General features: G+C 40.9%; 1 protein-coding gene across 1 annotated transcript; it reads right to left on the bottom strand.

Annotated features, from left to right (window-relative positions):
- Positions 1-1,699: 1,699 nt before the first annotated feature.
- On the bottom strand, positions 1,700-26,775 carry LOC145361362 (protein lifeguard 1). Its single transcript, XM_080217049.1, has 10 exons — positions 26,665-26,775; positions 26,131-26,477; positions 23,002-23,080; positions 10,059-10,112; positions 9,886-9,976; positions 8,562-8,599; positions 8,374-8,461; positions 8,198-8,287; positions 5,123-5,170; positions 1,700-2,506 (listed from the first exon to the last, which is right to left on the bottom strand). Exons 2-10 carry the CDS (start codon positions 26,450-26,452, stop codon positions 2,357-2,359), a joined length of 960 nt encoding a protein of 319 aa, XP_080073175.1. The 5' UTR covers positions 26,453-26,477; positions 26,665-26,775; the 3' UTR covers positions 1,700-2,356.

The raw sequence follows: 26,775 nt of genomic DNA, 5'->3' as shown, positions 1-26,775 counted from the left end.
CTGTTTTTTTGAGTGGGTTTACTTTTGAGAGAGCTGCCGGCAATGGTGACCTCAGATACAGGTTCATTCGAGGCTTCTGAGATCGAGGGCGTGCTCTCACTGACTTCTTGCTCAAAACAAACATAGAATGTGTTCAGCTCATTGGGGAGGAGTGACTTAGAGCCGGCGAGTTGACATTCTTTCGTCTTGTATGTTGTTATGCCTTGCAGACCTTGCCATAGTCGGTGGGAATCCATATGGCTAGCTTGGGATTCGAGCTTGGTCCAGTACTGTGGTTTAGCATCTTTGATGGATCTCCATAGATCATATCCGGCTTTCTTGTATAGGTCAGGGTCGCCTGACTTGAATGCCTCAGACCTGAATTTTAGCAGACAGTGGGTATCCCTGTTCATCTATGGTTTCCAGTTGGGAAACATATGGATTTGCTTCTTTGGCACACAGTCCTCTACATGCTTACTAATGAAGTCAGTTACTCATTCAGGCTGATCACAGAGGTTTTAAATACTGACCATCTACTGACTCTAAGCAGACCCTTAAGAGTTCATCCGATTCCTCAGACCAACATTGCACAACTTCCTTTGAAGGATTCTCCTGCTTCAGTTTTTGCTTGTAGGCTGGGAGCAGGCGCACAGCCTTGTGGTCTGATTTACTAAAGTATGGGCGGATTATAGAGCAGTAGGCATTTTTGATATTTGTGTAGCAGTGGTCTAGGATGTTTGGGCCTCTAGTGGAACAGGAGATGTGTTGATGGTATCTTGGTAGAACGCCATGATGAACAAGGCCTCGGGATGTTTCATCTCCAGGTTATTTGTGGTGGTGTATATTTCAAACAGCACAGTCTTCACATCCACATGGGATAGGATGCTGTCAGGATAACAGAGGTGAGATAGTACGGGTGGCATTTTAGCACCAGGTGTTCTAGATCCAGGAAGCATAAACTCACCAATGTTGCTAGTCTAGATGTTGAGATGTTGAGATCTAATGAGATGTTGATTAGGAGGCAGACCCCATCTCCCCGGTCTTGCCTGAGGCCGATGTACGGTCCATTCGGTAGATTGAGAAGCCCTCTGGTTGTAGGGCACAGTCCAGTGAAGCAGGAGTGAGCTATGTCTCCATATTAAGTCAATATCTTTACAAAAATTAGGCTAAGGTCAGACCTCATCCAACTTGGTGCTTGCTAATCTTTATAGGTCACTATGTTGCATCTAGAGCAATCATCATGCACGCTCAGTTCAATTTAAAGTTTCTCGATTTCAACACTGCACCTTAAGCTCAACAGCACCACCTACTAGGCCAGTTTGCTATTTCAATTTCCTTTGTCAGCTATCCCTATAGCTACTTGCATTGAGTTTCCAATTAGTCTCATGCAACTTAATAGGAACCTGGTTGTATGCCATTACTTAAGATTCTGTCAGCAAAGCTCAAAGTCAAACAGTCAATGTTCTGTACTCACTTTGCACCCTCAGCCTGACTTTTTTAGTCAACGTTATCACATCACAATTCACCTGCTATTGAACTGTGTACCAGGCTGATTTCCTGGTTATCTGTATGGGAACGCAAGATAAAATTAACAAGGATATTTTAGTCATGTTTGAAAGTAGCTACGATCAAGAATTGATTATTGTAACATGTATTGGTATACAACAAAAAATATTATTTCTAGAACGCTATAGAGACAAAGCATACCGTTCATAGAGAAGGAAAATAGAGGGTGCAGAATGTAATGTTACAGTCATAGTTAGAGTGTAGAGTAAGATCTTGATGATCTTGGTGATATGGAGGCAAAATCAATTCCTAATACATTACAGATTGTTTATTTAGAAAATACTGCCAGACTTAGACATTTGAACTGAAGTAAATTTCTGATACACTACAATTTCACAGTTTATAAACCATAATATTCAGATATTTTAAATTTTCAAACACACTATTTACAGGATTTACTATCCATAACATTATTAGTAGTTGACATGCCAGAATAAACACTAACATTATTCAGACAAATGACACATTGATGAACTGATAGATCTTAGCTTTGTTTCTACCTTTCATATTTATTTTATTTCTCTTATTCCGGAAATTCCAGTAATGGTTTTGCTTTGTCATAGGTTCATTAATGTTTTATGATGTACCATTTAAAACCGTTGTTCATGTTGACTGGTACTGTAAGAATAAAGTCACATTTGTTTTCCAAGTTTAACAATTATTTTATTCTTTTTTCTCATCACTTGATTTACCAGGTATTTGCTTTCTGAAAAATGTGCCTCTATAAAAAAGTATCAATTATAAATAACCACACGCATTTGCAGAATTTATTGTTGATGTGATAGTTGCTTAACATATCTTGTTTCTCTTCTTAGCGGCTCAGACCAATAATTTGCAGTATGAAAAGGAAGAGATTCATGATGTCAAGGTAGAGATTCAATGCTGCAAAAATGTACTCTTCAGGGCTCAGACTGTATCTGTGTTTTCCTCCCAGCATTAATTGAGTATCAACCACTAGGTACTAAAAAGGAAATACAAAAAAAGAGTTATATCTGTAATTTAGTTTTTAAAATTTATTTATTAATGTCACAAGTAGGCTTACATTAACGCTGCAATGAAGTTACTGTGAAAATCCCCTAGTCGTTGGGTATGCTGGGGGGGTTATTTAGCAAGGCCAATGCATCTAACCAGCACATCTTTTGGACTGTGGGAGGAAACTGGAGCAACTAAAGGAAACACATGCAGACACAGGGAGAACGTGCACTCTCCACCCAGACAGTGATCCAAGCCAGGAATCAAACCGGGGTCCCTATAGTACTGTGAAGCAGTAGTACTAACCACTGTGCCACCGTACCGGCCAAAACATGTTAATTTGATAGGTTAAAAGAAGCTCAGCAGGAGTTCCATCAATTGACCATAGAATTAATGGGAATTAAAGGGAACAATGGAATGTTCCTTCGATTTGATTTGGTTTGATTTATTATTGTCACATGTATTGGGATACAGTGAAATGTATTGTTTCTTGCACGCTATACGAAGTATACTAAAAAGGAAAAGAGAAGGTGCAGAATATAGTGTTACAGTCATAGTCAGGATGTAGAGGAATTTTAGTCCCTATATATTTTCTAAAATAATATACCATTAATGCAGCAACTTCTCAATTACTTTCAGAGTGCTGTGAACAACCCAAGTGTTACCCTATAGACAGCAGACGAATGGTCAGTTGGTCCCTTCTTTAATGATTTTAATAGAAGAGGGAATGCTTAAACAGGAGGTTGGAAGAATTCTCTGCAGTTCTTCAAATAGTATCATGGGATCTGTAACATCCACTTGATGAAGCAAACAAATCAATAACTTTGAAAGGGTCATCTTGAATACAATGAGGGAAATGCCTATCTTTTGTGGCACTCAATGTTTACATGCCTCCAATCAGGTTTCCCCCTGGCCAGAGCAACAAAACAGTCCTTATCAAATTGCAAACAAAATCCTGTTAAACTGTGACAAAGGTAAACCATCTTTCCTCTTCCTTCTCAGCCTTTGTGCCTTTGACACACCCTCCTCTTGCAATGCCATTCCACCATTGAGTAGCTGGGTTGGACTGCACTTGCCCAGTTCCATTCTTATCTAATTAATTATATTGAGAGAATTACCCACAATGGCTTCACCTCTTGCTCTGGCATTGTTAAATTCTCCCTCAGTGTATCCGAACAGTCGCTGGAGTGTGGCGACTAGGGGATTTTCACAGTAACTTCATTACAGTGTGAATGTAAGCCACTTGTGACACTAATAAATAAACTTTTACTTTGCTTTTTTTTCATCTTTGGTGTTTCCCCAAGAGTTTATCCTTGATCCTTCTCCCATTTTCCATCTACATGCTGCCCATTTTGACACCATTAGAAAATACATCTGTTTCCACATATATGCTGATGGAATCCCGCTCTCCCTCAGCACCACCTCTCTCGTCCCTTAGCTTGTCCAACATCCTTACTGATTCACATTGGCTCCTTGTTAAGCAAATCCTCAATTCTAAAATTCTCATTCATGTTTCAATGACCTTTTTACCCATCACAGCCCACCCTCTTCCCAAAATCTAAGCTCCACGAAACCCACAACTTTAGGGCATTGTCAATTGGTAACTGTGCATTCAGCCCTAGCCTAGACCTTAAAGTATGGAATTTCCTTTTTTCAGATACAAACCTGCTTGACCAAATATTTTGTCATTTGCCCTAATGGGGCACTGTGTGGTTTGGTGCCATATTTTACAGCGCCCTGTGTTTGTGGACTTTTTATTATGCTAAAAGTACTACTTAAATGCAAGTCATTGTTGACAAGCTAAGTGGGGAGAGTAGTGCTCAAGAAAATTCAATCAGGGTCATGTGGAATTGATTCAATAAACATAATTCTAAATAGTTTAACCGGATAACACATGAAGAAATAAGGAAGATAAAGAAACTCTAATGACTCCTGTCTGGAGAGAGCGAGGGAAACTACAGGGAAGAATACAGGAGCCATGAATGAGGTGAATTAGCAACCAGAGGATGGTAACTAGAAATAAACATAGTTAAGAAAACAGATGTAGCATGCTCAGAGAAGAACATCCTGGCCACAATGATCTATCAACTTCATTACAGAGATATTTCACCCAGGCTGGATTTGCCAACCTTGCCCTCAGCTGGGATTCTCCCATCCCACTGCAGTGGACAGAGATTTGGCTGAGTGCCAAATTCTCTGTTTTCACAGGCAAGGGGAGGGGGGATAAGAAATTCTCTGTTTTCACTGGCGCAGGATGGGAGTGGGAGATGAGGAATAAGAGTGTGTGTGTGTGTGTGTGTGTGTGTTTGTGTGTGTGTGTGTGTGTGTGTGTGTGTTTGTGTGTGTGTGTGTGTGTGTTTGTGTGTGTGTGTTTGTATGTGTGTGTGTGTGTGTGTGTTTGTGTGTGTGTGTGTTTGTGTGTGTGTGTGTGTTTGTGTGTGTGTGTTTGTATGTGTGTGTGTGTGTGTGTGTGTGTGTGTGTGGCTGTGGCCAGACAATTGCAGCTGGCTCATGTCACAAGACAGAAGCCACATTTATCATATCCATTCATGAGAAAAATCTTCATAAAATATGTGTGACTGTGGCCAATGTGAAAAATACTTACAACAGAGAAGATCAACGTTCCTAAGCAGGCATAAACTATATGGAGCCACTGTAGGGAAAAAGAAAACAATTTAAGTTCAAATTGATGGGCATTTCTGATTATAATCATTCATTGCTCACTTTAGTGACCAGTGTACTGCACAAATCCAATAACGGGGGGGTGGAATAACTTTGTACTACTAGTGTGGAACTTTGTCCACTGGCATGCATAATGTAAGTTTTGTTGCAGAGGTCAATGGAAATCTATGATGAAGGAAAAAATGTCATCTGGGCTCAACTTCCTAACATGTATTCCTGGTTACAGATTTATCAGTTTTAAACATTTGTGTTCTAGCTTTTTATTTATTGCCTTGATCAAATTTTGGTGTAGATCATAGAATCATAGAGTCTGCACCGACCACAATCCCACCCAAGCGCAATCCCCACAACCATTTGCATTTACCCTAGTTAGTCTTCCTGACACTAAGGAGCAATTTAGCACGGCCAATTAACTTAACCCGCACATCTTTGGACTGTGGAAGGAAACTGGAGTACCCGGAGGAAACATTTGCAGACACAGGGAGAATGCGCAAACTCCACACAGACAGTTACCCAAGCCGGGAATCAAACCTGGGTCCCTGGTGCTGTGAGGCAGCAGTGCTAACCATTGTGTCACTGTGCCGTCCCATTACACATTATTGATTTCACAATAATTTAAAGGCTAAACATTTCCCTTTAGAATTTGTTCTCCAGTGATAAGTTCAGTTGAATGAGCCTAATTTCATTACCCTAACCCTGATGTTTGAGCACCATTGATTTTCTCTGGGTCCTTTTGAAGGTAGCCTAGCCAGTATTGTAATTAAAATTCTAAAGACAGTCTTTCCAATTATTTCAATTGGACTAAGATTATCCATTTTAACATATAATCAATTATCTTAGGCGTATTTAATAATCACACATTGATTAGATTTTTTTCATGGAATATCCAATAACCAAACCCAAAACCAAATACTTTTCGGTCTTCTTTAATGGACAATCAACTATTCATCAGAGCCTGTTTCCTGTTCTGATGTACATTATAAAATCATTCTACTCTTCCATAACATGCCTTCCTATTCAGTCTAGTTCACATTCCTTCAAACAGTCACTAGAATAAACTGGACTGAATATTTTATAAACCTGCCTTCTTGTTAAGCCAGTTTTCTCCCTAACTGCGAACTACAGTCAGCAGAAGATTAAAGTAGCATTCATTTTACTTTAATATCTTTAATTTAGTTTAGTTGTTCCCCATTTCTCTTCTTTGAGAAAACATTGAGGTGTTTTATTGAATACTTGTGTGGTCAAAATCCTTGGCAGGGAAGTGAGGACATTTGGAGGAAGGGATTAGGAAGCAAGGGCAGAGGGAATGGGAACAGGTGGGGATAAAGATAAATAGTTTTGAGTTAAATGGGAGCAAACAAAAAGTAATGTGAAGTAGAGGGAAATTAGTACAAAAATCTAATGCAAAATAGGCATAATTTCAACATGACTGATGGAAGTATTCCCATTGAATTAAATATTGGAATATGATTGATCACTAGTGGCCATGTATATTTGCATAATATTTAAAATTTATTCATTAGTGTCACAAGTAGACTTACATTAACACTGCAATGAAGTTACTGTGAAAATCCCCAAGTTGCCATACTCTGGCGCCTGTTCGGGTACACTGAGGGAGAATTTAGCATGGCCAACTATTTACCATTTATATAGATGATCTGGAGGAGGGAACCGAGTGTATGGTGTCGAAATTTGCTGATGACACCAAGATTGGTGGAACAGCAAATTGCGCGGAGGGTGTGGAGAGTCTACAGAAGGATCTAGATAGGCTGGGCGAATGGGCCAGGAACTGGCAAATGGAATTTAATGTTGGCAAGTGCGAGGTGGTCCACTTTGGTAGGAATAATGGTAGGAAGGACTATTACTTACGTGGTGAAAAACTGCAGCAGGTGATGGTGCAGAGGGACCTCGGGGTCCTTGTGCATGAGTCGCAAAAACCCAGGACCTCGGGGTCCTTGTGCATGAGTCGCAAAAACCCAGCCTGCAGGTGAAGCAGGTGGTCAGGAAGGCGAATGGGATGCTGGCCTTCATAGCGAGGGGGGTTGAATATAAAAGTAGGGAGGTCTTGCTGCGGCAATATAGGGCATTGGTGAGGCCGCAGCTGGAGTACTGTGTGCAGTTTTGGGCGCCGTACTTACGCAAGGATATTTTGGCCTTGGAGGGAGTGCAGAGGAGGTTTACTAGGCTGATGCCAGAGTTGAGGGGGTTGAGCTATGAGGAGAGGCTGAATAAACTAGGCTTGTACTCGTTAGAGTTTAGAAGAATGAGGGGAGATCTCATTGAGACATATAAGATGATGAATGGGATGGATAGGATAGAGGTGGAGAGACTCTTCCCGCTCAGAAAGGACAGTAGGACTAGGGGGCACAGCCTCAAGATAAAGGGGGGGCGGTTTAGAACGGAGTTGAGGAAGAACTTCTTCACTCAAAGGGTGGTGAATCTCTGGAATTCTCTGCCCGTTGAAGTGGTGGAGGCTACCTCGCTAAATATTTTTAAGACGCGGGTTGATGGGTTTTTGATAAGAGAGGGGATTAAGGGTTATGGGGAGAGGGTGGGAATGTGGAACTGAGCAGCGACAGATCAGCCATGATCTTACTGAATGGCGGGGCCAGGCTCGAAGGGCTAGATGGCCTACTCCTGCTCCTATTTCTTGTGTTCTTATTATGTTCAATGTACCTAACCAGCACATTTTATGGACTGTGGGAGGAAACCAGAGCATTCCCACGCAGACACATGGGGAGAACATGCAGACTCCACGCAATGACCCAAGCCAGGAATCGAACCCGAGTCCCTGGTACTGTGAGGCAGCAGTGCTGACCACTATGCCACCATGTCGCCTTATCATGGACCAATGAGAAATGTTTTTATCTTTCTACATTCATTCCTCCCAGACATTTGTCTTATTCATTCCTTTTTCAAGAAATGATCAAAGATATGATTTTATATCTTTTAAAATTAAACTTCACGACGTAATCAAAAGGTTTATAGAAGGACTTACAAATGATTGTATTATGGCACACAGAATTCCAAATGCCATTAAAACCAGTAGGAACACAAATAAAATTCCACTTCCTGTGGTGAAGTCCCACTGAAAGAAAAAAGTTTTGAACTAATCAGATTCCAGCAATGAGCAAATTGGTGCCAGAGAAGTTGCCACAGTATTATAAACAGTACCTTGGTTTGCAGGGAAAATAGTGTTAGTCCAGCTGACACAAATGTAGTAGCACCAACAGCCCACAGCACTGCATCAGCACCATAAAAACTAAGAAGCATTAAGGACAAAATGATTCAAGTTAAAATTGCAACCATGTGTTTGTTCAATAGTTTGTAAAAGATGTAATTCAAGCAAAATAAAGACTTACACTGAAACAGCTCCCAATAACAAGCCTTCCAGAATAGTCTGCAGGTGAAAGAAAAATAATACAATGATCTTATTTACTGAAGAGTTCAGATCAAAATGAATGCTGTTTTTGTCTCCTGCGGGCCAAAATGCTCAACAATATTATGAAAATTGAATCTGGCAACCTAATGCCAACTAGGTCAAACAATCAGCAGTTCTGTAAATTTGGACCACAACTTCCAGGAATTAGATAAGATCACTCAGTAGAGTTTGAATGGCATGTACAAACTCATGACAAGGAAGCTCTTAAGTGAAGATATGAAAATGAGACAAAATGGAAGGTGGGAAAAAGAGCAACCAAACTATGGTACATCACTAGATTTGTACCTTTTTGTAATTAATTTCGCCCAATTGCTCAGCAATTACCAACATAGGCTGCAAATTAGCATTATCTGCTGTCCCTCGGGTTTTTTTTAACAGAGCAAAACATGCATGACAGCGATGTACTCAATTTGGCCCGTCCATAGAAACACATGCCAATTGTTAGAGATGGATTGAAAAGGCAAGTAGCTACAACTCAAACACCTTTTAAAAAAGTATTTCACAAGATGTGGGCATCACTGGCTAGGTCAGCATTTTTCACCCATTACTAATTGCCCTCAAGAAGTTGCCTCTTGAACCGTTGCTGTCCATGTGGTGTAAGCATATCCATAGTGCTGTTAGAGAGGGAGTTCTGGAATTTTGACCCATCGACAATGAAGGAACGGCAATATAATTCCAAGTCACGATGGTGTGTGGCTTGGAGAGAAACCTGCAGGTGGTGGTGTTTCCATGTATCTCCTGCCTTTGTCCTTCCAAGTGACAGAGGTTAGGGATTTGGAAGGTGCTGTCGAAGGAGCCTCGTTGTATCTTGTATATCGTATACACTACTACCACCGTGCGTCAACGGTGAAGGCATGAATGTTTAGGTAGTGGATGGGTTCCAGTAAAACAGACTGTTTTGTTGTGGATGATGTTGAGTTTCTTGAGTGTTGTTAGAGCCACACTCATCCAGACAAGTGAAGATTATTTCAACACACTCCTAACTTGAGCCTTGGATGTAGTGAACAGGGTTTAAGGAGTCAGGAGGTGAGTTATGCTCTGCAGAGTTCCCAGCCTGACTTGCTCTAGTATGCATAGTATTTATATGGTGGGTTTAATTCCATTTCTGGTCACTGGTAACTGCCAGGATGTTGATACTAACCATATGGTTGGGATGATGTTATATTAATGGACTACAGGCTAAAGTAATATTTCACCAAATTCAATACTCGAAGTACTAATAATAATTTTGGGCAATAACTTACAAATAAGAAAAGAAGCATGAAGTTCCATGGAGTTTTGCGTCGGAAACCGTCACAGCAAGACAAGATAATGATTAAGATGAAGAGGGCAGGACTGCAACAGAGAGAGGGGCTTTTTTAGAGATATAGAAAATAAGCAACAAAGTAACTAACAGAACTTGTTAAAAGTTACTTACAACAAAGCATATGTGAACCAGTATGTTCTTCCTGCCCATACATTCAAGGCTTTCCTAGTAAGTAAACAAGCAGATATTTAATGAATAGATTGTTTTCTCATGAAGTGTGTGCTGCAGTATGATTATTTATTAGAAATATTTAATGCAATAGCAGGAGCACCCCTCAACACAGAAACCAAAAGTGAAATAGAAATACTTCAGGTTACACAGCAGCTGTGGGGAGAACACACAAGTTAATGTTTCAGCTATGGATCAAAGACCAAAGAAGAAAGAAAAAGATACAGCACAGGAACAAGTCTTTCGGCTCTCCAAGCCTGCACCGACCATGCTGCCCAACTGAACTAAAACTTTCTATCCTTCCAGGGACCATATCCCTCTATTCCCATCCTATTCATGTATTTGTCAAGATGCCCTTCATGATCATTCTTTTAGAAAGGAAAATAACAAGAGGGGTAAAGCAAGCATGCATACACATGAGAAAATAAGTAGAATAACCTGTAAAGTGTTAACTGCTGAATGAGATGGTTAAGTAGCAGAAGTGATACTTTCATGAGGCAGCAGAAATGGTGAAAAACCAAGGAAATAAAAAAATACACAGAAAGTATGTGAAAAGTTCAAAGAGGTTTTGAATGATTAGGTAGGAAGAGAGAAATGAAAGAATGGCAAAGGGGAACAATGTGTCCAAAAATGGAAAGTTTTCTCACTGCAAGCACACATTTTTATGTACGATGCCGGGATTTCTTGAATTAGAGTAGAATTCCACAGGTGGCAGACATTCAAACACACCAGAATCTTAGATAAGAAGTGCCGGACATCTTCACCTAGCATGCACACACATCGACATATGCTCACAGTAGTGGTCTGAATGATAAATACCCTAAGATTTTCCTAAAATGTGTCTTTAAATTGGAGTGAGTAGTCAGGCTGAATGCTGCAAAAGGAAAGGTTAGTGCAAGTTAAACCACAAGGCTCATAGAAAATATTTCATACCAAGAATGGAAAGCCAGTCATGAAGACCACAGGCCAACAATGGCTTGTTAATGGATCCTAACAACACTATAGCTTATCTGTGTGATAGTCTTTGAGAGCAAATACTGGAGCAACCAGGAATAAGTTAATGGCCCACCATTATGTACAGGTGCTTTGTTGATTTGGATATCACCTGGGTACCTGGCTGTGTGAGGCAATCAACATCATAAAGGCTGAAATTTTCTAACATAACATAGAATCCCTACAATACAGAAGGATGTCATTTGGCCCATTGAGTCTGTACTGTCCACAATTCCACCCAGACCCTATTCCCATAACCCCGCACTTTTACCTTGCTAATCCCCCTGACACTTGGGTCAATTTTGCATGGCCAATCAACCTAACCTGCACATCTTTGGACTGTGGAAGTAAACAGGAGCACTGGGAGGTAATCCACACAGACAACGGGAAGAAAGTGTAAACTCCACACAGACAATGACCCAAGCCGGAATTGTACCTGGGTCCCTGGTGCTGTGGGGCAGCAGTGTAAACAACTGTGCCACCATGTACACACATGCCATTCATTTGTCAATAGCACTGGGGTGACCGCTTTGAAAATTAAGGACATAGAATGTATTGTTTTTGACATGAAATCCCTTCATCTTAAGTCCTTATTAATTTAGATCTAGTTATTTGAGCAGTGCATGTAGAAAGGAATGTAGGAACTTGCTGCCTAATATATGAAAAGTGACTACTCTGAAATTAGTGGAAAGGTGTGCAGCTTTGAGAGAAAGATAATGAAGGTTAAGATTACGTGACTATAACTGTATCATACTGAAACAAATATTTTAAGACTGTTGGTCCAGATACAGGTAACAATGTCAAAGTCAATCTCAGCATTTTTGGCCTAAAATTTGTAATTTTTCATGTACTTCATGTAAAGGTCAACCCCAAATTTTCAGGGATCAAAACCCAAAAATTTCAGAAGTAAAGTATTATCCTGGCAAGTTAATGATTCAACTTCATTAGAAATGTATTAACACCGATGAGAAGGAGTACAAGTAAATAAATGCTTAAAACGTTCATTTTTAAATTTTGTTTTTATTTACTCAAATTATTAAAGTTTTCAGGTTTTAATTCATATTAATTTTTTAGTGTTGCTGGTTTTTATTTTATTCCATTGCAACTGCCTTTTTGGAATTCCTCTTGACTCTTGGAGGTGACTCAATGTGATTCCAACAACGAGAAAGGTTTATTAAACTATAATAGCAATTTACCAATTAAGGGTCTGACAGAACAGACCTATTCTCTTCTCTATCCTCTCTCTCTCTCTCTGCCCCCTGCAAAGCTCGAACTGAGATCCTCCCTGTCCCAGGACTCACACCCTTGCTCACTATTGGTTCGGCTTCCTAATCTGGTCTGGTCTGATAACATGGCCTTATTAAAGGGGTCACATTACCACAACGCCAATTCAAGCACACGTATCAACTCCTCAAAAAGATAACCCACGTAAAATTCATGATGTTTGGACTAATTGGTCTTAAAGATTTCTCTTACATGAGAATATATATTATGTGGAATTCTCCCAAAAAATACTAAGTGCCAAATTTGCATAAAAACTGGAGTAAACCCGCTACTTTTTACAGCGGGATTTTCAAAATGAATCTCCCACATTCTGTGCATCACAGTGAGCCTTAGTGTGAATCATACTGAAAATCAGTAGGTGGAGCCTATTCCCACTGAAGAGGCACATGTGCCAATCTGTCAGCACCAAGATTAGCCAGGGGGGAAATGCTCCGGGGGGGAAATGCTCCGGGGGGGAGATGCTAGTGGACCCGGAGACTTCACTTCTGCTAATGATATGCTAATGCTTATTTAAATAATTTAATCAGCTCCACGCTAATTTCTGACACGGAGCTGACAACGCCAGAAATCTGGCGGTTGGAGACAGTGAAGGCCATGGTGCCCAGTGGGAAGCCCATTACGTGGCCTCCATGTATGTCTCCCAGTCTGATGCATTGCTAGAGAAGCGCAGCGGGCTGGGAGAATCACCCCCATGGTGTCACTAACTCCAAGGAACTGACCATCTGATAAACTGTAAATGATTCCTTGACAAGAAATGAAAGTGAAAGGGTTAAGGATGCAACTGCTTTCGTGGATGAATACCTTGTCTGGTTATTGATCCTAGTTTTCTTATGAGCTACTATAATAGTGAGCAAGGCTGGAGTTTTATGTGTTCTGAGACTGAGTGGGGAGCTTAAAACAGCCTGAATGGAATTCCCTCCAGGATCCTGCCAGTTCCAACTTGGATGTGATTTTATGGTGGGCAGAGAGGACTTTGGACACAAAGCCCATCCATGCCCCAATTAAGACTGATAAGTGGCTACTTAAGGCCTGCTTCCATCCAGCCTCAATATTTAAGCTGGTGGGTGCCCGATTATTTCGAGTGGAAAACGGAAAAAGCTGACTCTCAATCCTTCTGGTTTCTCCCGATCTACTCTGTCTAGGCCCTTCAGGATTTTGACTAGCTATTAAACCCCCTCTTAATCTTCTGAACTCTGAGGAGAACAGCTTCTCCAAACTGTTTATGTGACTGAAGTTTATCATCCCTGGAACCATTATTGTGAATCTTTTCTACACCCTCTCTAATATCATCACATCTTTCCTAATTAGATCTAATGCTCCAGTTGAGGCAGAACCAGAGTTCTTTAAAGGTTACTATAATTTTCTTGTTTTCTACTCTATGCCTCTATTTATAGAGCTAGAGCCCACCTTATTCATCACTTCCTCAATCTGCTCTGTGATCTTTAATGATTTGTTTACAGTACTTTTACCCCAGCTCCCTCTGTTCCTGCACCGTCATTACAACTGTACAGTTTATTTTGTAATCCTTCTCCCTGTTCATCCTACCAAGCTGAATCACTTCATAATTTTCTACATTCACTTTCAACTGCCACACGTCCACCTGTTCTGCCAGCCTATGTTCTTTTGAAGTCTACCACTATCCTTCACAATACTTCCACTGACCACTGCAACTGGTGAAATTGTGTTCTCACATTCAAATGTAGGCTATTGATAAAGATCAGGAAAAGCAGTGGCCCTGGTACCAACCCCTGCAGATCCCCACCGTATACCTTCCTTCAGTCCAAAAAGCGACCATTCACCACTACAGAACTGGCAATGTAAATTTAAAGCAGAGCAATACACTAGATTTGAAGATTAGATTATAATGTGGGATGTTTATAACCACAAGGAGTAACATAATTAACAGTAGGCAAGACAATTTAGAAATAATGAGAAAATGGCTTAAGGAAACTACCTAAATGTTACTAGGCACCGAGGAGTACGCCCTTGTTAGCTATGGATTTAAAAGGTTCCAACCGTTCCTTCCCAGCTTCCTACTAGAAACAAGCCAGGGAGACAAAGAAAGGTGAGGTGAGATAAATGATTATTACATGGGAATATTCAGATGAAGGGGATGAAGTTTAAACTTCAGACCCCAAGACCTCAGTATTTTCTAGGAGGTGGTGAATGTTGGCCATCTTTCTCTTAGGATTCACACCTAGAAGCCGGCCTGATTGATAGGAATGTCTCTCTGTTGGATGGCACATCTTCAGAAGGGGCTGCAGCACAAACATATGTGAGTTCTTTCTGCTGGCTAGAGATTGGGATGTGGGTGAGAAGGTATAGAGAATCTTGCAGTATCAAGGAAACTGATTGCGGACAGACAGGGTGGGTTGGTGATTATAAAGTTTATTTTGTTCGTGTCACTAGTAGGCTTACATTAACGCTGCAATGAAGCTACTATGAAATTCCCCTAGTTGCTACCCTCCAGTGCCTGTTTGGATACACTGAGGGAGAATTCAGCATGGCCAATTGCAGGTCTATTTTCTTCTTCAGAATAAACTTGAGCACGAGAGTTCAAAGCGGCAATTTCTTTATTAAGCATCCTTTATAATTAGCATTTTGCAGAAAGCGAAAGAGATTAATTTTTCTGGTGAGAGAGAGAGAGCCAAAAAGAGAAAGCCAGCAAAATCCAGCCAGCATTGTGCTGATCAAAAGACACAAAACATAGTCTAGATTGAATGAACTAAATATTGTTCTGTGTCTACAAGAAAACTGAAGACTTATTTTGTGTCATTAAAGAGCTGGGTACAAGCAGTCTCTAGCTACATAAACAATTGGCATCTGTGGCCATGAAAGCTTCTGTTTACCTTATGAGAAAGCCCATTTACCTTACCTCCTACTTTCAGAGAATGCAGCCAAGTTTCCAAGCTGGACCCAGAATTCCAAGCTACGTTTTAAAATGTGGCCAAATCAGCCTAAGTTAGCTTAAAGCTTAGCACAATTAGCTACATTAGACAAAAATACTCTAAATGCCCTTAACTGGGCAAACCATAGTTCAATCCCACAACAATGCATCTCTTTCAGATTGTGGGAGGAAACTGGAGCACTGGGAGGAACCCCACACAGACCACAGGGAGAACATGCAGGATCTGCACAGACAGTGACCCAAGCTGGGAATTGAACCCGGGTCCCTGGTGCTGTGAGGCAACAGTGCTAACATTGTGCCACCATGCCACCCCATTACAAATAATGAAGTTCTGATCATGGCACAGGGAAAGTTCCACTCTCAGGAAGATAAGCAGCTTAACTTGGCATTATGGAAAGTTTTCCTTCTCTTCCTGGCCCACAAGCATACTGGAAAGGCCCACACAGCATTCTTTACCTTCCAGGAAACCTGATTGGTCAGGATTGAATTTTAAATGGTGACAAAATCTGAAATATGCAGCCTCATTACAATATTTAAATGAGTAACCCACCTTCTGGAAGGGTGCTGGATCACATGCAACCCATTCCTCCCCTTGCTGCCATTAATACAACCAGATGTGGGCATATTTGAGGCTGGCACCACTGCTGCTCACAATTTATAATTTCTTTTGATTCCAGAATCAAAATTCACAATTTTGATTCTGGAATCAAAAATACAATCTCTAAATTTGCGGATGACACCAAATTGGGAAGGGATAGTCAATACTGAGGATGACAACACAAATCACAGGAGGATATTAATAGGTTTGCAGAATGGATAAATAATTAGCTATGATGTTCAACACCAATAAATGTGAGGTGGTGCATTTAGATAGGAAAAATAGGGAAGTCATTTGTTGCTTGGAAGGTCGAGGTGGGGTAGAGGAATATAGGGATCTTGGAGTATAATATGTCAATCACTAAAAACTGAAGTATAGGTTAGCAAAGCCAGAAATAAAAGAAAACAAAGGTTGATAGGTTGAGAGAGCTCAGCCTTTTATTCTTGGAGAGACAAAGGATGAGAGGTGACCTGATAGAGGTGTTTAAGATGTTGAGAGGTATTGATCAGGTGGATTCTCAGAGGCTTTTTCCCAGGGCTGAAATGGCTGCCACAAGAGGACACAGGTTTAAGGTGCTGGGGAGTAGATACAGAGGAGACATCAGGGGTAAGTTTTTCACTCAGAGGGTGGTGGGTGCCTGGAATTGGCTACTGGCAGTGATGGTAGAGGCAGATTCGCTAGGGTCTTTTAAGAGACTTCTGGATGAGTACGTGGGACTTAGTAGGATTGAGGGTTATAGGTAAGCCTAGTAGGTAGGGATATGATCGGCGCAACTTGTGGGCCGAAGGGCCTGTATGTGTTGTAGTTTTTCTATGTTTTCTATGTTCTAAAGAACAAAGAAAAGTACAGCAGAGGGACAGGCCCATCGGCCCTCCGAGCCTGTGCCGATTATGATGCCCTAACTAAACTAAAAAAAGACCTTCTGCCATTATTCATTCCATATCCCTCTGTTCCCTCCCTATTCATGTACCCATCCAGATGCCTTTTAATTGTAGCTAATGTGCCTGCTTCTGCCACCTCCTCTGGCAGCACATTTCAGGCACCCACCACTCGCTGCATGAAAAATTTCCCCCTTACATCTCCCTTACACTTTCCCCCTCTCACACATTCATTTGAATTTACCTCCCTACAACCACAGACTGTCTTCTGGTTTTCCTGTCTGGACAAAGTGAAGTTGTTTAATTTTCATGATTTACACTATCTACTCCCTATAGAATCCTAAAACAGTAACTATATCACTTCTCTGCCTTCTCTATTCCCCCATTTCTATGAATATACATACTTGCTCTTTAATCCATCCCCTAATTATTCCGTTTCTTTTCTCTGGTAGCTTTCAATCATTGCAATATCGTCTTCAAACTGAGGTAACCAGAATGGTACACAGTGTGGTCACACCAATGCTTTATAAAGTCACAGCATTACCTTGCTATTTTCCCTCAAAATTGAACTATTAATAAAGCCCAACTATGGATTTGGCATCCCCACTGCTGCTGAGTATTGTAATAGTTTCAACTTATTGTCAATCAAGACCTCCAAGTCTCCTCCATTTTCCATGTACATTATTTTATTTTCATTAAAGTAATAAATGCATGCTTTTTTTTGTCTGGGTGGCACACTGGCACAGTGGTTGGCACTGTTGCCTTACAGGGTCAGGAACCTGTGTCCAATTCCGGCCTCGGGTCACTTCTGTGTGGAGTTTGCACATTCTCCTCATGTCAGCGTATGTTTCCTCCAGGTGTTCCGGTTTCCTCCACAGTCCACAGTGTGGGTTAGGTTGATTGGGCATGCTAAATTGACCCTAGTGTTAGGTGGATTAACAAGGTAAATATTCAGGGTTACGGGAAAAGGGCCTGGGTGGGAGTGTGGTCAGTGCAGACTCGATGGGCTGAAGGGTCTCCTTCTGCATTGTAAAGATTCTATGATTCTATGATTGTAAGTAATTTGTATTCATCTACATTGAAATTGGTCTGCCACCTGTTCACTTAATTTCCAAATATACTCCAAACTGATTGCAATTTATCTCGTTACTTCACTTTTTACACAGATGCAGTCATGGCTAAATCTTTTTGGCAAACTGTCCAACAGGACCCAATCATTGAATGATAGTTAATCAAAATCCAACTGATAAAGGGTTGTCTAGGGAGTTGCCCTGCTTGCATGACAAATTGCTGCTCACTGATTAGCAAAGCCAATATACAAGGCTACTTTTATTTTCTTCCTTTAATAAGCACTGTCCTTTGTGTCAGATTCCTGTGAGTCATGGAACAGTGTAATCAATGTCACTAAAGGGGAAATGGATGCCTGCGAGGATTTCATTGCTGTCAATACATTCTTCACACTTTGAACTTAAATGTTTCCCAGCTGTTTGCTAGTCTTCTGATCAGAAGATTGTCTAGTCATTCACTTATTCTCATTCTTTTTCCTTTTTGTTTTTACAAGTAAATAATCCAGTTACATTACAACACTGAATCTGCCCCTAAAGTACTTCACACTGAGATGTCCACTCATCATGGAAAGCTTTGTACAAAAAAATCTTATTTTTCTCTATCTTTAAAGTTTATGTAGTTTGTTCCTGTTAACGTCATTCTAATTCACCTAATCAGTCAATTGTCATAGGTGCAAAGGGAAGTTTACACGTAGATTATGCTTATCAATGTACCAGTCACCTATCATATTTGAAGAGTTTCCAGGTACCACAGAAATCTTGTTTACAAAGGCAAGCTACACTCAAAATTTGGTCTGCACAGGAATGATAATGGTGATGCAATTAAGGGAGCCCATAAAATGTCAGATAAAATTTGTGGTTTTATATTTAGAAGCATAGGTTACAAAAGGAAGGGGGTAAAATGGAAGTCCCACAGGGCGTTAGGCCACACTTGGAGTACATATGAAGGTATGGAATTCTGGGAGAGACACTGTGAGGTTCTTGGGCAAATTGACATAGGGAAGGACAAGGTATTGGAGGTGTTGGCAGCCTTAAAAGTGGATAAATGCCCAGATCCAGATTAATTGTGCCCTAGGCTGCTGTGGAAGACAATGGAGGAGATTGTAGGGGCTCGGACCCAAATTTTCAACTCCTCTCTGGCCATGGGGGAGGTGCCAGACGACTGGAGAACAGTTAATATGGTTTCGTGACTGAAGGAGAATTGTAGAGATAAACCAGGCAATGACAGACCAGTGAGTCTCACATTAGTGGTAGGAAAACTATTAAAGAAACCTCTGAAGCAAAGCATCTATCTCCACTTGGAGAGGCAACGCTTGATCAGGGATAGTCAGCATGGCTTCATCAGAGGGAGATTTGCCTAACAAATTTGATTGAATTTTTTGACGAAGTGACCAGGTGTGCAGATGAAGATGGTACAATTGATGTAGTTTATATGGATTTCAGCAAAGCCTTTTACAAGATTCCGCATGGGAGACTTATAAAGAAGGTAAATGCACATGGGATACAGGGTAATTTGATTAAATGGATTCAAAATTGTCTCAGTTGTATGAGATACAGGGTGATGACAGGTGACTGGAAGCCAGCGTCCAGCAGCTTACCTCAGGGATCTATGTTAGGTCCCCTATTATTTGTCATTTATATAAATGACATAGATGACTATGTGCGGGGTAGGATTAGTAAGTTTGAGGATGACGCAAAGGTTGGCTGGGTAGTTAACAGTAAGGCTGAATGTCTTGGGCTACAAGAAGATATAGATGGAACTGTCAAATGGGCAGGTAAGTGGCAGATGGAACTTAACCCTGAAAAGTGCGAGGCGATACACTTTGGAAGGAGTAATTTAACAAGGAAGTAATCAATGAATGGCAGGATACTAGAAAGTTGTGTAGACGTGGGACCTTGGCATGTTTGTCCACAGATCTCTGAAAGCGGAAGGGTATGTTAGTAGGTTGGTGAAAATGGCATATGGGACACTTACTTTTATCAATCAAGGCATAGATTACAAAATCAGGGAGGTCATGGTGGAGTTGCATAGAACTTTGGTGAGGCCACAGCTGGAATATAGTTACATATATGCGGGTGTTTGTATATTTGTATGTGTATATATAGTTGTGACGTTTCAGGAACTCATCAAGTGAAAAAAAAAACAACAATGGAAAGTGTAACATTGATTCATTAGATGCAGGTGGATGGTGGGTTACAGTTACAAAGAGGGACTTGAGCACTTAAAATTTCTCAAGTTAGGGCTTCTTTTAACCAAAGTCAACAATGTTCAGGGTTACCCTAGAATCTAACCCTAAAACTGGGCCTCACTTTGAACCTAAACCAAAACCCAGCTCCAGCCCCAAATCTAAATCTCACCCAAATTTGAAACTACAATCTTCCTCTAACCCTAACCCTCAATCTAACTCAATATATGACCTTTGATCCGAAGTCATGCTTCCATTGGAAAGGTCAGCCCAATAGTGAAACTGAGGAATAGAAAGATCTGCATTCACTGCAGCCACTAATTTCTCTTTAAAGTGCACAGGCCCCTAAACCTTCTTTGTGTGGCAGGACAAGCACAATAACTTTAAGCAATTAGCTTGGGTACATTTGAATTGCTGTGCTTGGCCATGTAGCTGTGGAGCTTAGAAGGAACATTCTCTACATTTCTATAGCCCTTTTCACAACTACAGGATGTCCCAAATCACATTTCAGTCAATGTAGCACTTTTAAAGTGTAGTCACTGTTGTAATGGAGAAGATGTAAGTCACTTTGCACACAGAACTGCGATAATGACTAATTCATCCATCTTTTCAGTTGTTGAATGAGGAATAACTCTCGGCTAGGACACCAACCATCTGATTCAGAGGCAGGAGTGTTAACCACTAACCCAGCTGAAATCAAATGTAACAGTATTACAATTAAATAAAGGTAACCACAAAGACATGAAGGAGGAGCTGGCCAGAGCTGATTGGAAAGGGAGCCTAGCAGGGGTGCTGGGACCACAATGTTTCACAATATACATTAACGGTTTGAAAGAAGGAACCAAAGGCAATGTTGCTAAGTTTGAGATGATACAAAGATGTGTAGAGGGACAGGTAGTAGTGAGGCAGCAGGGGGGCTGCAGAAGGACTTGGACAAGATAGGAGGTTGGGCAAAGAAGTGCAGATGGAATACTATGTGGAAAAGTCTTTGGAAGGAGGATTGAGGCATTGACTACTTTCTAAATGGGGAAATGCTTAGGAAATCAGAAAAGGACTTAAGATTCTCTTAAGGTTAATGTGCAAGTTCAGTCATCAGTTAGGAAGGCAAATGCAATATTAGCATTCGTATTGAGAGGACTAGAATACAAGGGCAGGGTTGTACTTCTGAGGCGGTATAAGACTCTGGTCAGACCCCATTTGGAGTATTGTGAGAAGTTTTGGCCTCGTATCTAAGGAAGGATGTGCTGGTCTTGGACAGGGTCCAGAGGAAGTTCACAAAAATGATCCCTGGAATGAAGAGCTTGTCGTATGAGGAATGTTGAGAACTCTGGGTCTGTACTCGTTGCAGTTTAGAAGGATGAGAGGGGATCTTATTGAAACTTACAGGATACTGCGAGGCCTGGATAGCGTGGATGTGGAGAGGATGTTTCCACTAATAGGAAAATCTAGAACCAGAGGGCACAATCTCGGGCTGAAGGGACGGTCTTTAAAACAGAGATGAGGAGGAATTTCTTCAGCCAGAGAGTGGTGAATCTGTGGAACTCTTTGCCGCAGAAGGCTGTGGAGGTCAGGTCATTAAGTGGCTTCAAGACAGAGATAGATAGGTTGTTGATTAATAAGGGGATCAAGGGTAGTGGGGAAAAGACAGGAGAATGGGGATGAGAAAAATATCAGCCATGATATCAGTGAACCAGACTTGATGGGCCAAGTGGCTTAATTCTGTTCCTATGTCTTATGATCACTAAGCACAGCTGACACAAATGCGGAAAAAGCCAACTCAAAGAAATATATTTATGTAAACGAAACTATGTTTAACAACGTCCTTGTGTTTTATTTGGTAACTGGTATACTGGAATATTATGGTACGCAGGGGTGGCATCTAGCCATACTTTGAGCTTTTTTTTACTCTCAATTTTTGAATCAACAATCAACCAATCCCACCAGTGCATCCCTATAAAATATATAGTTACTATTACTTCTGTTCTGTATGCTTTGTATGCAAACTTATGTCCACGAGTGCCAGCAAGCTATTTGATTATGAAGACTATCGCAACTTATTGAGGTTAATGTGCAAGTTCAGTCAGCAGTTAGGAAGACAAATGCAATGTTAGCATTCATGTCGAGAGGGCTAAAACACCAGAGCAGGGATGTACTTTTCAGGCTGTATAAGGCTCTGGTCAGACCCCGTTTGGAATATTGGAGCAGTTTTGGCCCCGTATGTAAAGAAGGATGTGCTGGTCTTGGACAGGGTCCAGAGGAAGTTCACAAGAATGATCCCTGGATGAAGTTGCACATTAACAGTTCATTTTTTTCTGCCTCTAATCCTTTGGGGCAAGAAAGGCAATTTCAATATTCTCACCAAGGCTGAAATCAAATAACTCAGCACAGATCTGGGAACAAACTCAGCAGATACCTCATGAGGCTTAGGTATTCTCTGTTGGAGGTTTATTTTTGGAATTGATTTGTCTGAAGCCTATTTTTATCAGCTGCATGAATTGACTTTAGCAGGTTTTCTGATGCAGACATATCTACCGCCACTGATCTCTCTTGGTTCAAGGGCAGGAGCAGGGGAAGGCAGGGAAATTGGACAGGTATCCCAGGCTGCACATTGCTGCAATTAATAACATGCAGTTCGAGTCCAGCAGTCTGCTTCCTGTGCTAGGGGACAGAGAAAAATTAAGCAGAGAATGGGTTGAATCGATCGTAGGTCTCCAGGATTTCCTTTGATTACCCGTTATATATCTTAAATGTGAGAAGCAGAGGAAAGAAAATCCAGGCAAGTATCTCTTACAACGAATGTTGCTGTGGAGCCATTGTTATCAGATAGTTTCATAACTACATGAAGAACAGACCATTTATAAGGCAACACAATATCAACTCTTCTGCAACTAAATTATTCTTGACCAAATTGTAAAGGTGGTATTATAGCCCAACTGACACATTGAAATATCTGAATAAAAAATAAAACTTACCAATAAAGAAACATGCAGATTATTCCTACAGTGACTAACAATTGAACCATTAAAGTGAGATACACTTTCCTAATGAAAGCTGCAAAAAGAGTAAAGGAAACATAAATGTGTTAGTCTTTGTCAGAAAGAATCAAAGCTCTTACTAAACATCACTTTTTTTTAAAGTTGTTCAATTTTCCTTTCAACGTCACAACTCTGTGTTACAGATCCTCTTTGATCTTCCTGCAACCATGAACATGATCAACCTGCCTCAACCCCCTCTAGCACCTCTCCTTTATTGTTCCAGTTTAGTGGTCCCATGCTCATTTGATCATAGAAAGCGCTTCTCAAGCAATAACTTCCCTTCTCTACTCTTTGTCATTAGCTTTGGACTTCCCTGACAACCTCTGCATTTGCTGATCTAGGATCCACTTCCCCACATAAGCTAATGAAACTAAGCTCCAGGTATCTCTCTCTTACCTCCTTGAAGTCATATCAGCCCTGTGCCATCCAGTCTTGGATGAGCCATTCTTTCCAGTTAAACTTTGGAAAGTTTACATCATTTTATTTGGATCCTGTCACAAATATCCACACTCTTGCCGACAATTCAACCCCTCTCCCTGACCACTGTTTCAGGTTGAACTAGACCACTTCCAATCTTGGGCTGCTGTTCAACGCTTCCCTGAATCTTCGATTCCTTTTCCTCTATTTGCATAACTTTTTCCATTTCTGCCTCTCCATCAGTTCATCTGCCACTGAAATTCTCATCCCTGCCATTGTCACTTCCAAGTTCAACTATTCCAATATTTCTATGGCTGGTCTCTCAACTTCCAGCCTTCAGTTCATCCAAAATCTTCCACCTGTATCCTATCCTACACCAGGTCCTGCTGATCTATCACTGCCGTTCTTAATGGCCAACAGTGGTACAGTCATTGTTGGTTTCCCTCGATTTAAAAAAACTTCTCCTTATGTTTAATTCCCTTATATTTCACCACAAGCTTCTCCAGCCCTACAATGCTCAAACTTTCTATTCATCTGACTGGGTTCCTCTGCAGCTTAACCTCATCAGTGGCAGTCAGACCTTCAGTTATTCAGGCTAACAGATCTGCAGTCTTTTTCCTAAACCATCAGGCTATCCCCTTTGATATCACTTAAAGTCATCTCTTTGATCAGGTTTTTGAAAAGCAAAATATAGAAAAATAATTCCAATCACCTACTAGCCTAGAATCATAGAATCCCTACAGTGCAGTAGGAGGCCATTCAGTCTATCAAGCCCGCACTGACAACAATCCCACTCGGGCCCTATCCCCATAACCCCACATATTTATTCTGCTAATCCCCCTGACACTAAGGGGCAATTTAGCATGGCCAATAAATCTAACCTGCATCTTTGGAGTGTGGGAGGAAGTCCATGCAGACACAGGGAGAACATACAAATCCACAATGTCACCTGAGGCCAGAATTGAACCGGGCTTCCTGGAGCTGTGAGGCAGCAGAGCTAATGACTGTGCCACCATGCCACTCCTGGTGGCACATTAAAAGGAATTTTCTTCAGATTCTGATCTATTGTTTGAAGTGGCAACTATGCTTTTGCTTTCAGTCTATCTGAATTAAGTGTGTCACGGTCGTTAGCACTGCTGCCTCACAGTGCCAGGAACCAGGGTTCGATTCCTGGCTTGGGTCACTCTCTGTGTGGAGTCTGCACATTCTCCCCAGGTCTGCGTGGGTTTCCTCCGGGTGCTCTGGTTTCCTCTCACAATCCGAAAGAAGTGCTGGTTATGTGCATTAGCCATGCTAAATTCTCCCTCAGTGTACCCGAACAAGTGCCGGAGTGTGGCGACTAAGGGGTTTTCACAGTATCCTCATTGCAGTGTTGATGTATTTGTGAAACTAATAAATAAATTTTAAACTTTTATTTGTGAATTTTTATAAAAATGTCAAGCTAGATCTTGTATTAGACAACCAGGCCAATTATTATACCAAGAGTGCTTGCATCCACAATCATCTAACTTGAGGGTTCAAAGGCTAAATTGTACCTGCAAAAAAGCGGTGTGGGAATGCAGGCTTTGAGAATATCAACAGCAGAGCTAAAAGGGATGTTAACGTCACCTCACTCTGTCTGTAGTTTATCACAATATATAGTTTAATTTTATTGAGTGATTATTTTCAACTTTGATTCTATTCATAGAATTGTAGGATTCCTACAGTGCAGAAAGAGGCCATTCAGCCCATTGAGTTTGCACTGACAGCAATCCTACCTAGGTCTATTCATGTAACCCACATATTTACCCTGCTATCCCCTCTAACTTACACATTCCAGGACTGTAAGGGGCAATTTAGCATGGCCAATGCACCTAACCCGCACATCTTTGGATTGTAGGAGGAACCTAGAGCACCTGGAGGCAACCCACACAGACGTCGGGAGAACATACAACTCCACACAGTGACCCAAGACAAGAATTAAACCCGGGTCCCTGGTTCTGTGAGGCAACAGTGCTAACCACTATGCCACCAATTCACCTCATGTTGATATTCACATCAAAAAATTAGTAATTATAACTGGACTGCAAGTTTTCTGGGGAACAATTGCCAGAAAATGTCATGGCTAGAAAAGCCTTGGAGCGTTTGTCGCCTATACCGTTCTTCTGAGTAACTAGTTCACACTGTCACATTTTGTAATGTTACTGATATTTTAATATGTATTAAATTAAACAAATCAAGCAAATATTTAACAATCAAAACAATTATTCTGATACTGCACCTGAATTATCAGCAATTTCAAGATGCATTTTGGTTTCTTTGTCGAATATTGTCATTCCCTAGATTTATAAATGCTAGCGATTATTGGATGATTTGCATGTTTTACAATTAACGTTGTAAGTTTTGCAGCATTTTAGATGATTGAATCACGTTACTTAATAGTGATCTCAAATGTCTTTAGTTGCACTGAGCACCACTTCATAGGCTGGTTAGCTCAGTTGCTTAGACGATGGTACTTAAAAATTCCAAGAGCATGCTTTAGACCCAGACTGGTTGAGGTTGTTCTTAAGATCTACCATGATATCTAATCCAATCAAACCTATCAAACCTCAGACAAGAAGGACACTACATTGAGAGATACATTCCTTATCCATTAAGAGAATGACTTACCTCTCCTTATGACTTTCTCTGCAAAGTTCTGTGCTGTTTCATTTGCAAATTCATTTTGGTACTCCGGAGGTGCGTTATCTAGTGATGCTGGAGGAGCCCCTGCGAAAGCTTGGCATGGTTCGTTTGTGTAATGCGAGTAATCCTGGGGCGGATACGTAGGAGCAGGGTATTCATGAGCAGGGTAGCCTGGTGGAAAATCCTGCTGACGACTGCCTTGAGAGTGTTCCAGATGTGATGCTGGATGGAGTGAGCGTGTTTGGGGATAAGGATACACTCCGTATGCACCTTGTTCCACTATATTCACATGTGACCTCTTATCCATTTCCAATCGCCGTTGTATTTTTTCTCTAGATTGAGAATCATTTGAATTAATATATTTGTGCGTCATAATACCCCTGAAAAGATTTGTAAAATTCTTGAAAGAGAACGAGAACATGAGGTGCCAGAATATAAATTAGTGCATGCTTCATCTTACTTCAGTTCAGATATTTTCCAAAAGCGATTCTTCAATAAAATAGGAATGACTGTACTTACTGTGCGTTTGTTATTCAACAGTTGTTCATGTGAAGGTACGGCAAACTGCTTGCAGGAAATAACTGGTGTAAGGTATAAACCAGCGCCTTTTGTTTACAATGGCACTTTGTG

The sequence above is a fragment of the Carcharhinus amblyrhynchos genome, chromosome 2 (assembly GCF_965287045.1).
Source record: "Carcharhinus amblyrhynchos chromosome 2, sCarAmb.v2.hapA, whole genome shotgun sequence".
In the NCBI taxonomy this organism is placed as follows: Eukaryota; Metazoa; Chordata; class Chondrichthyes; order Carcharhiniformes; family Carcharhinidae; genus Carcharhinus; species Carcharhinus amblyrhynchos.
Note: the sequence above shows the minus strand (reverse complement) of the source record. Positions and strands in the feature narration are given on the sequence as shown.

Excerpts from the sequence above, each read along its gene's own strand:
- LOC145361362 (XM_080217049.1), bottom strand. The coding sequence starts at position 26,452 with ATGGATAAGAGGTCACATGTGAATATAGTGGAACAAGGTGCATACGGA. Across the intron at positions 23,081-26,130 it reads AGAGAAAGTCATAAGGAGAG|CTTTCATTAGGAAAGTGTAT; the intron begins GTAAGTCATTCT and ends CTCTTTTTGCAG. Across the intron at positions 8,600-9,885 it reads TCATGCTTCTTTTCTTATTT|ACTATTCTGGAAGGCTTGTT; the intron begins GTAAGTTATTGC and ends TTTCACCTGCAG.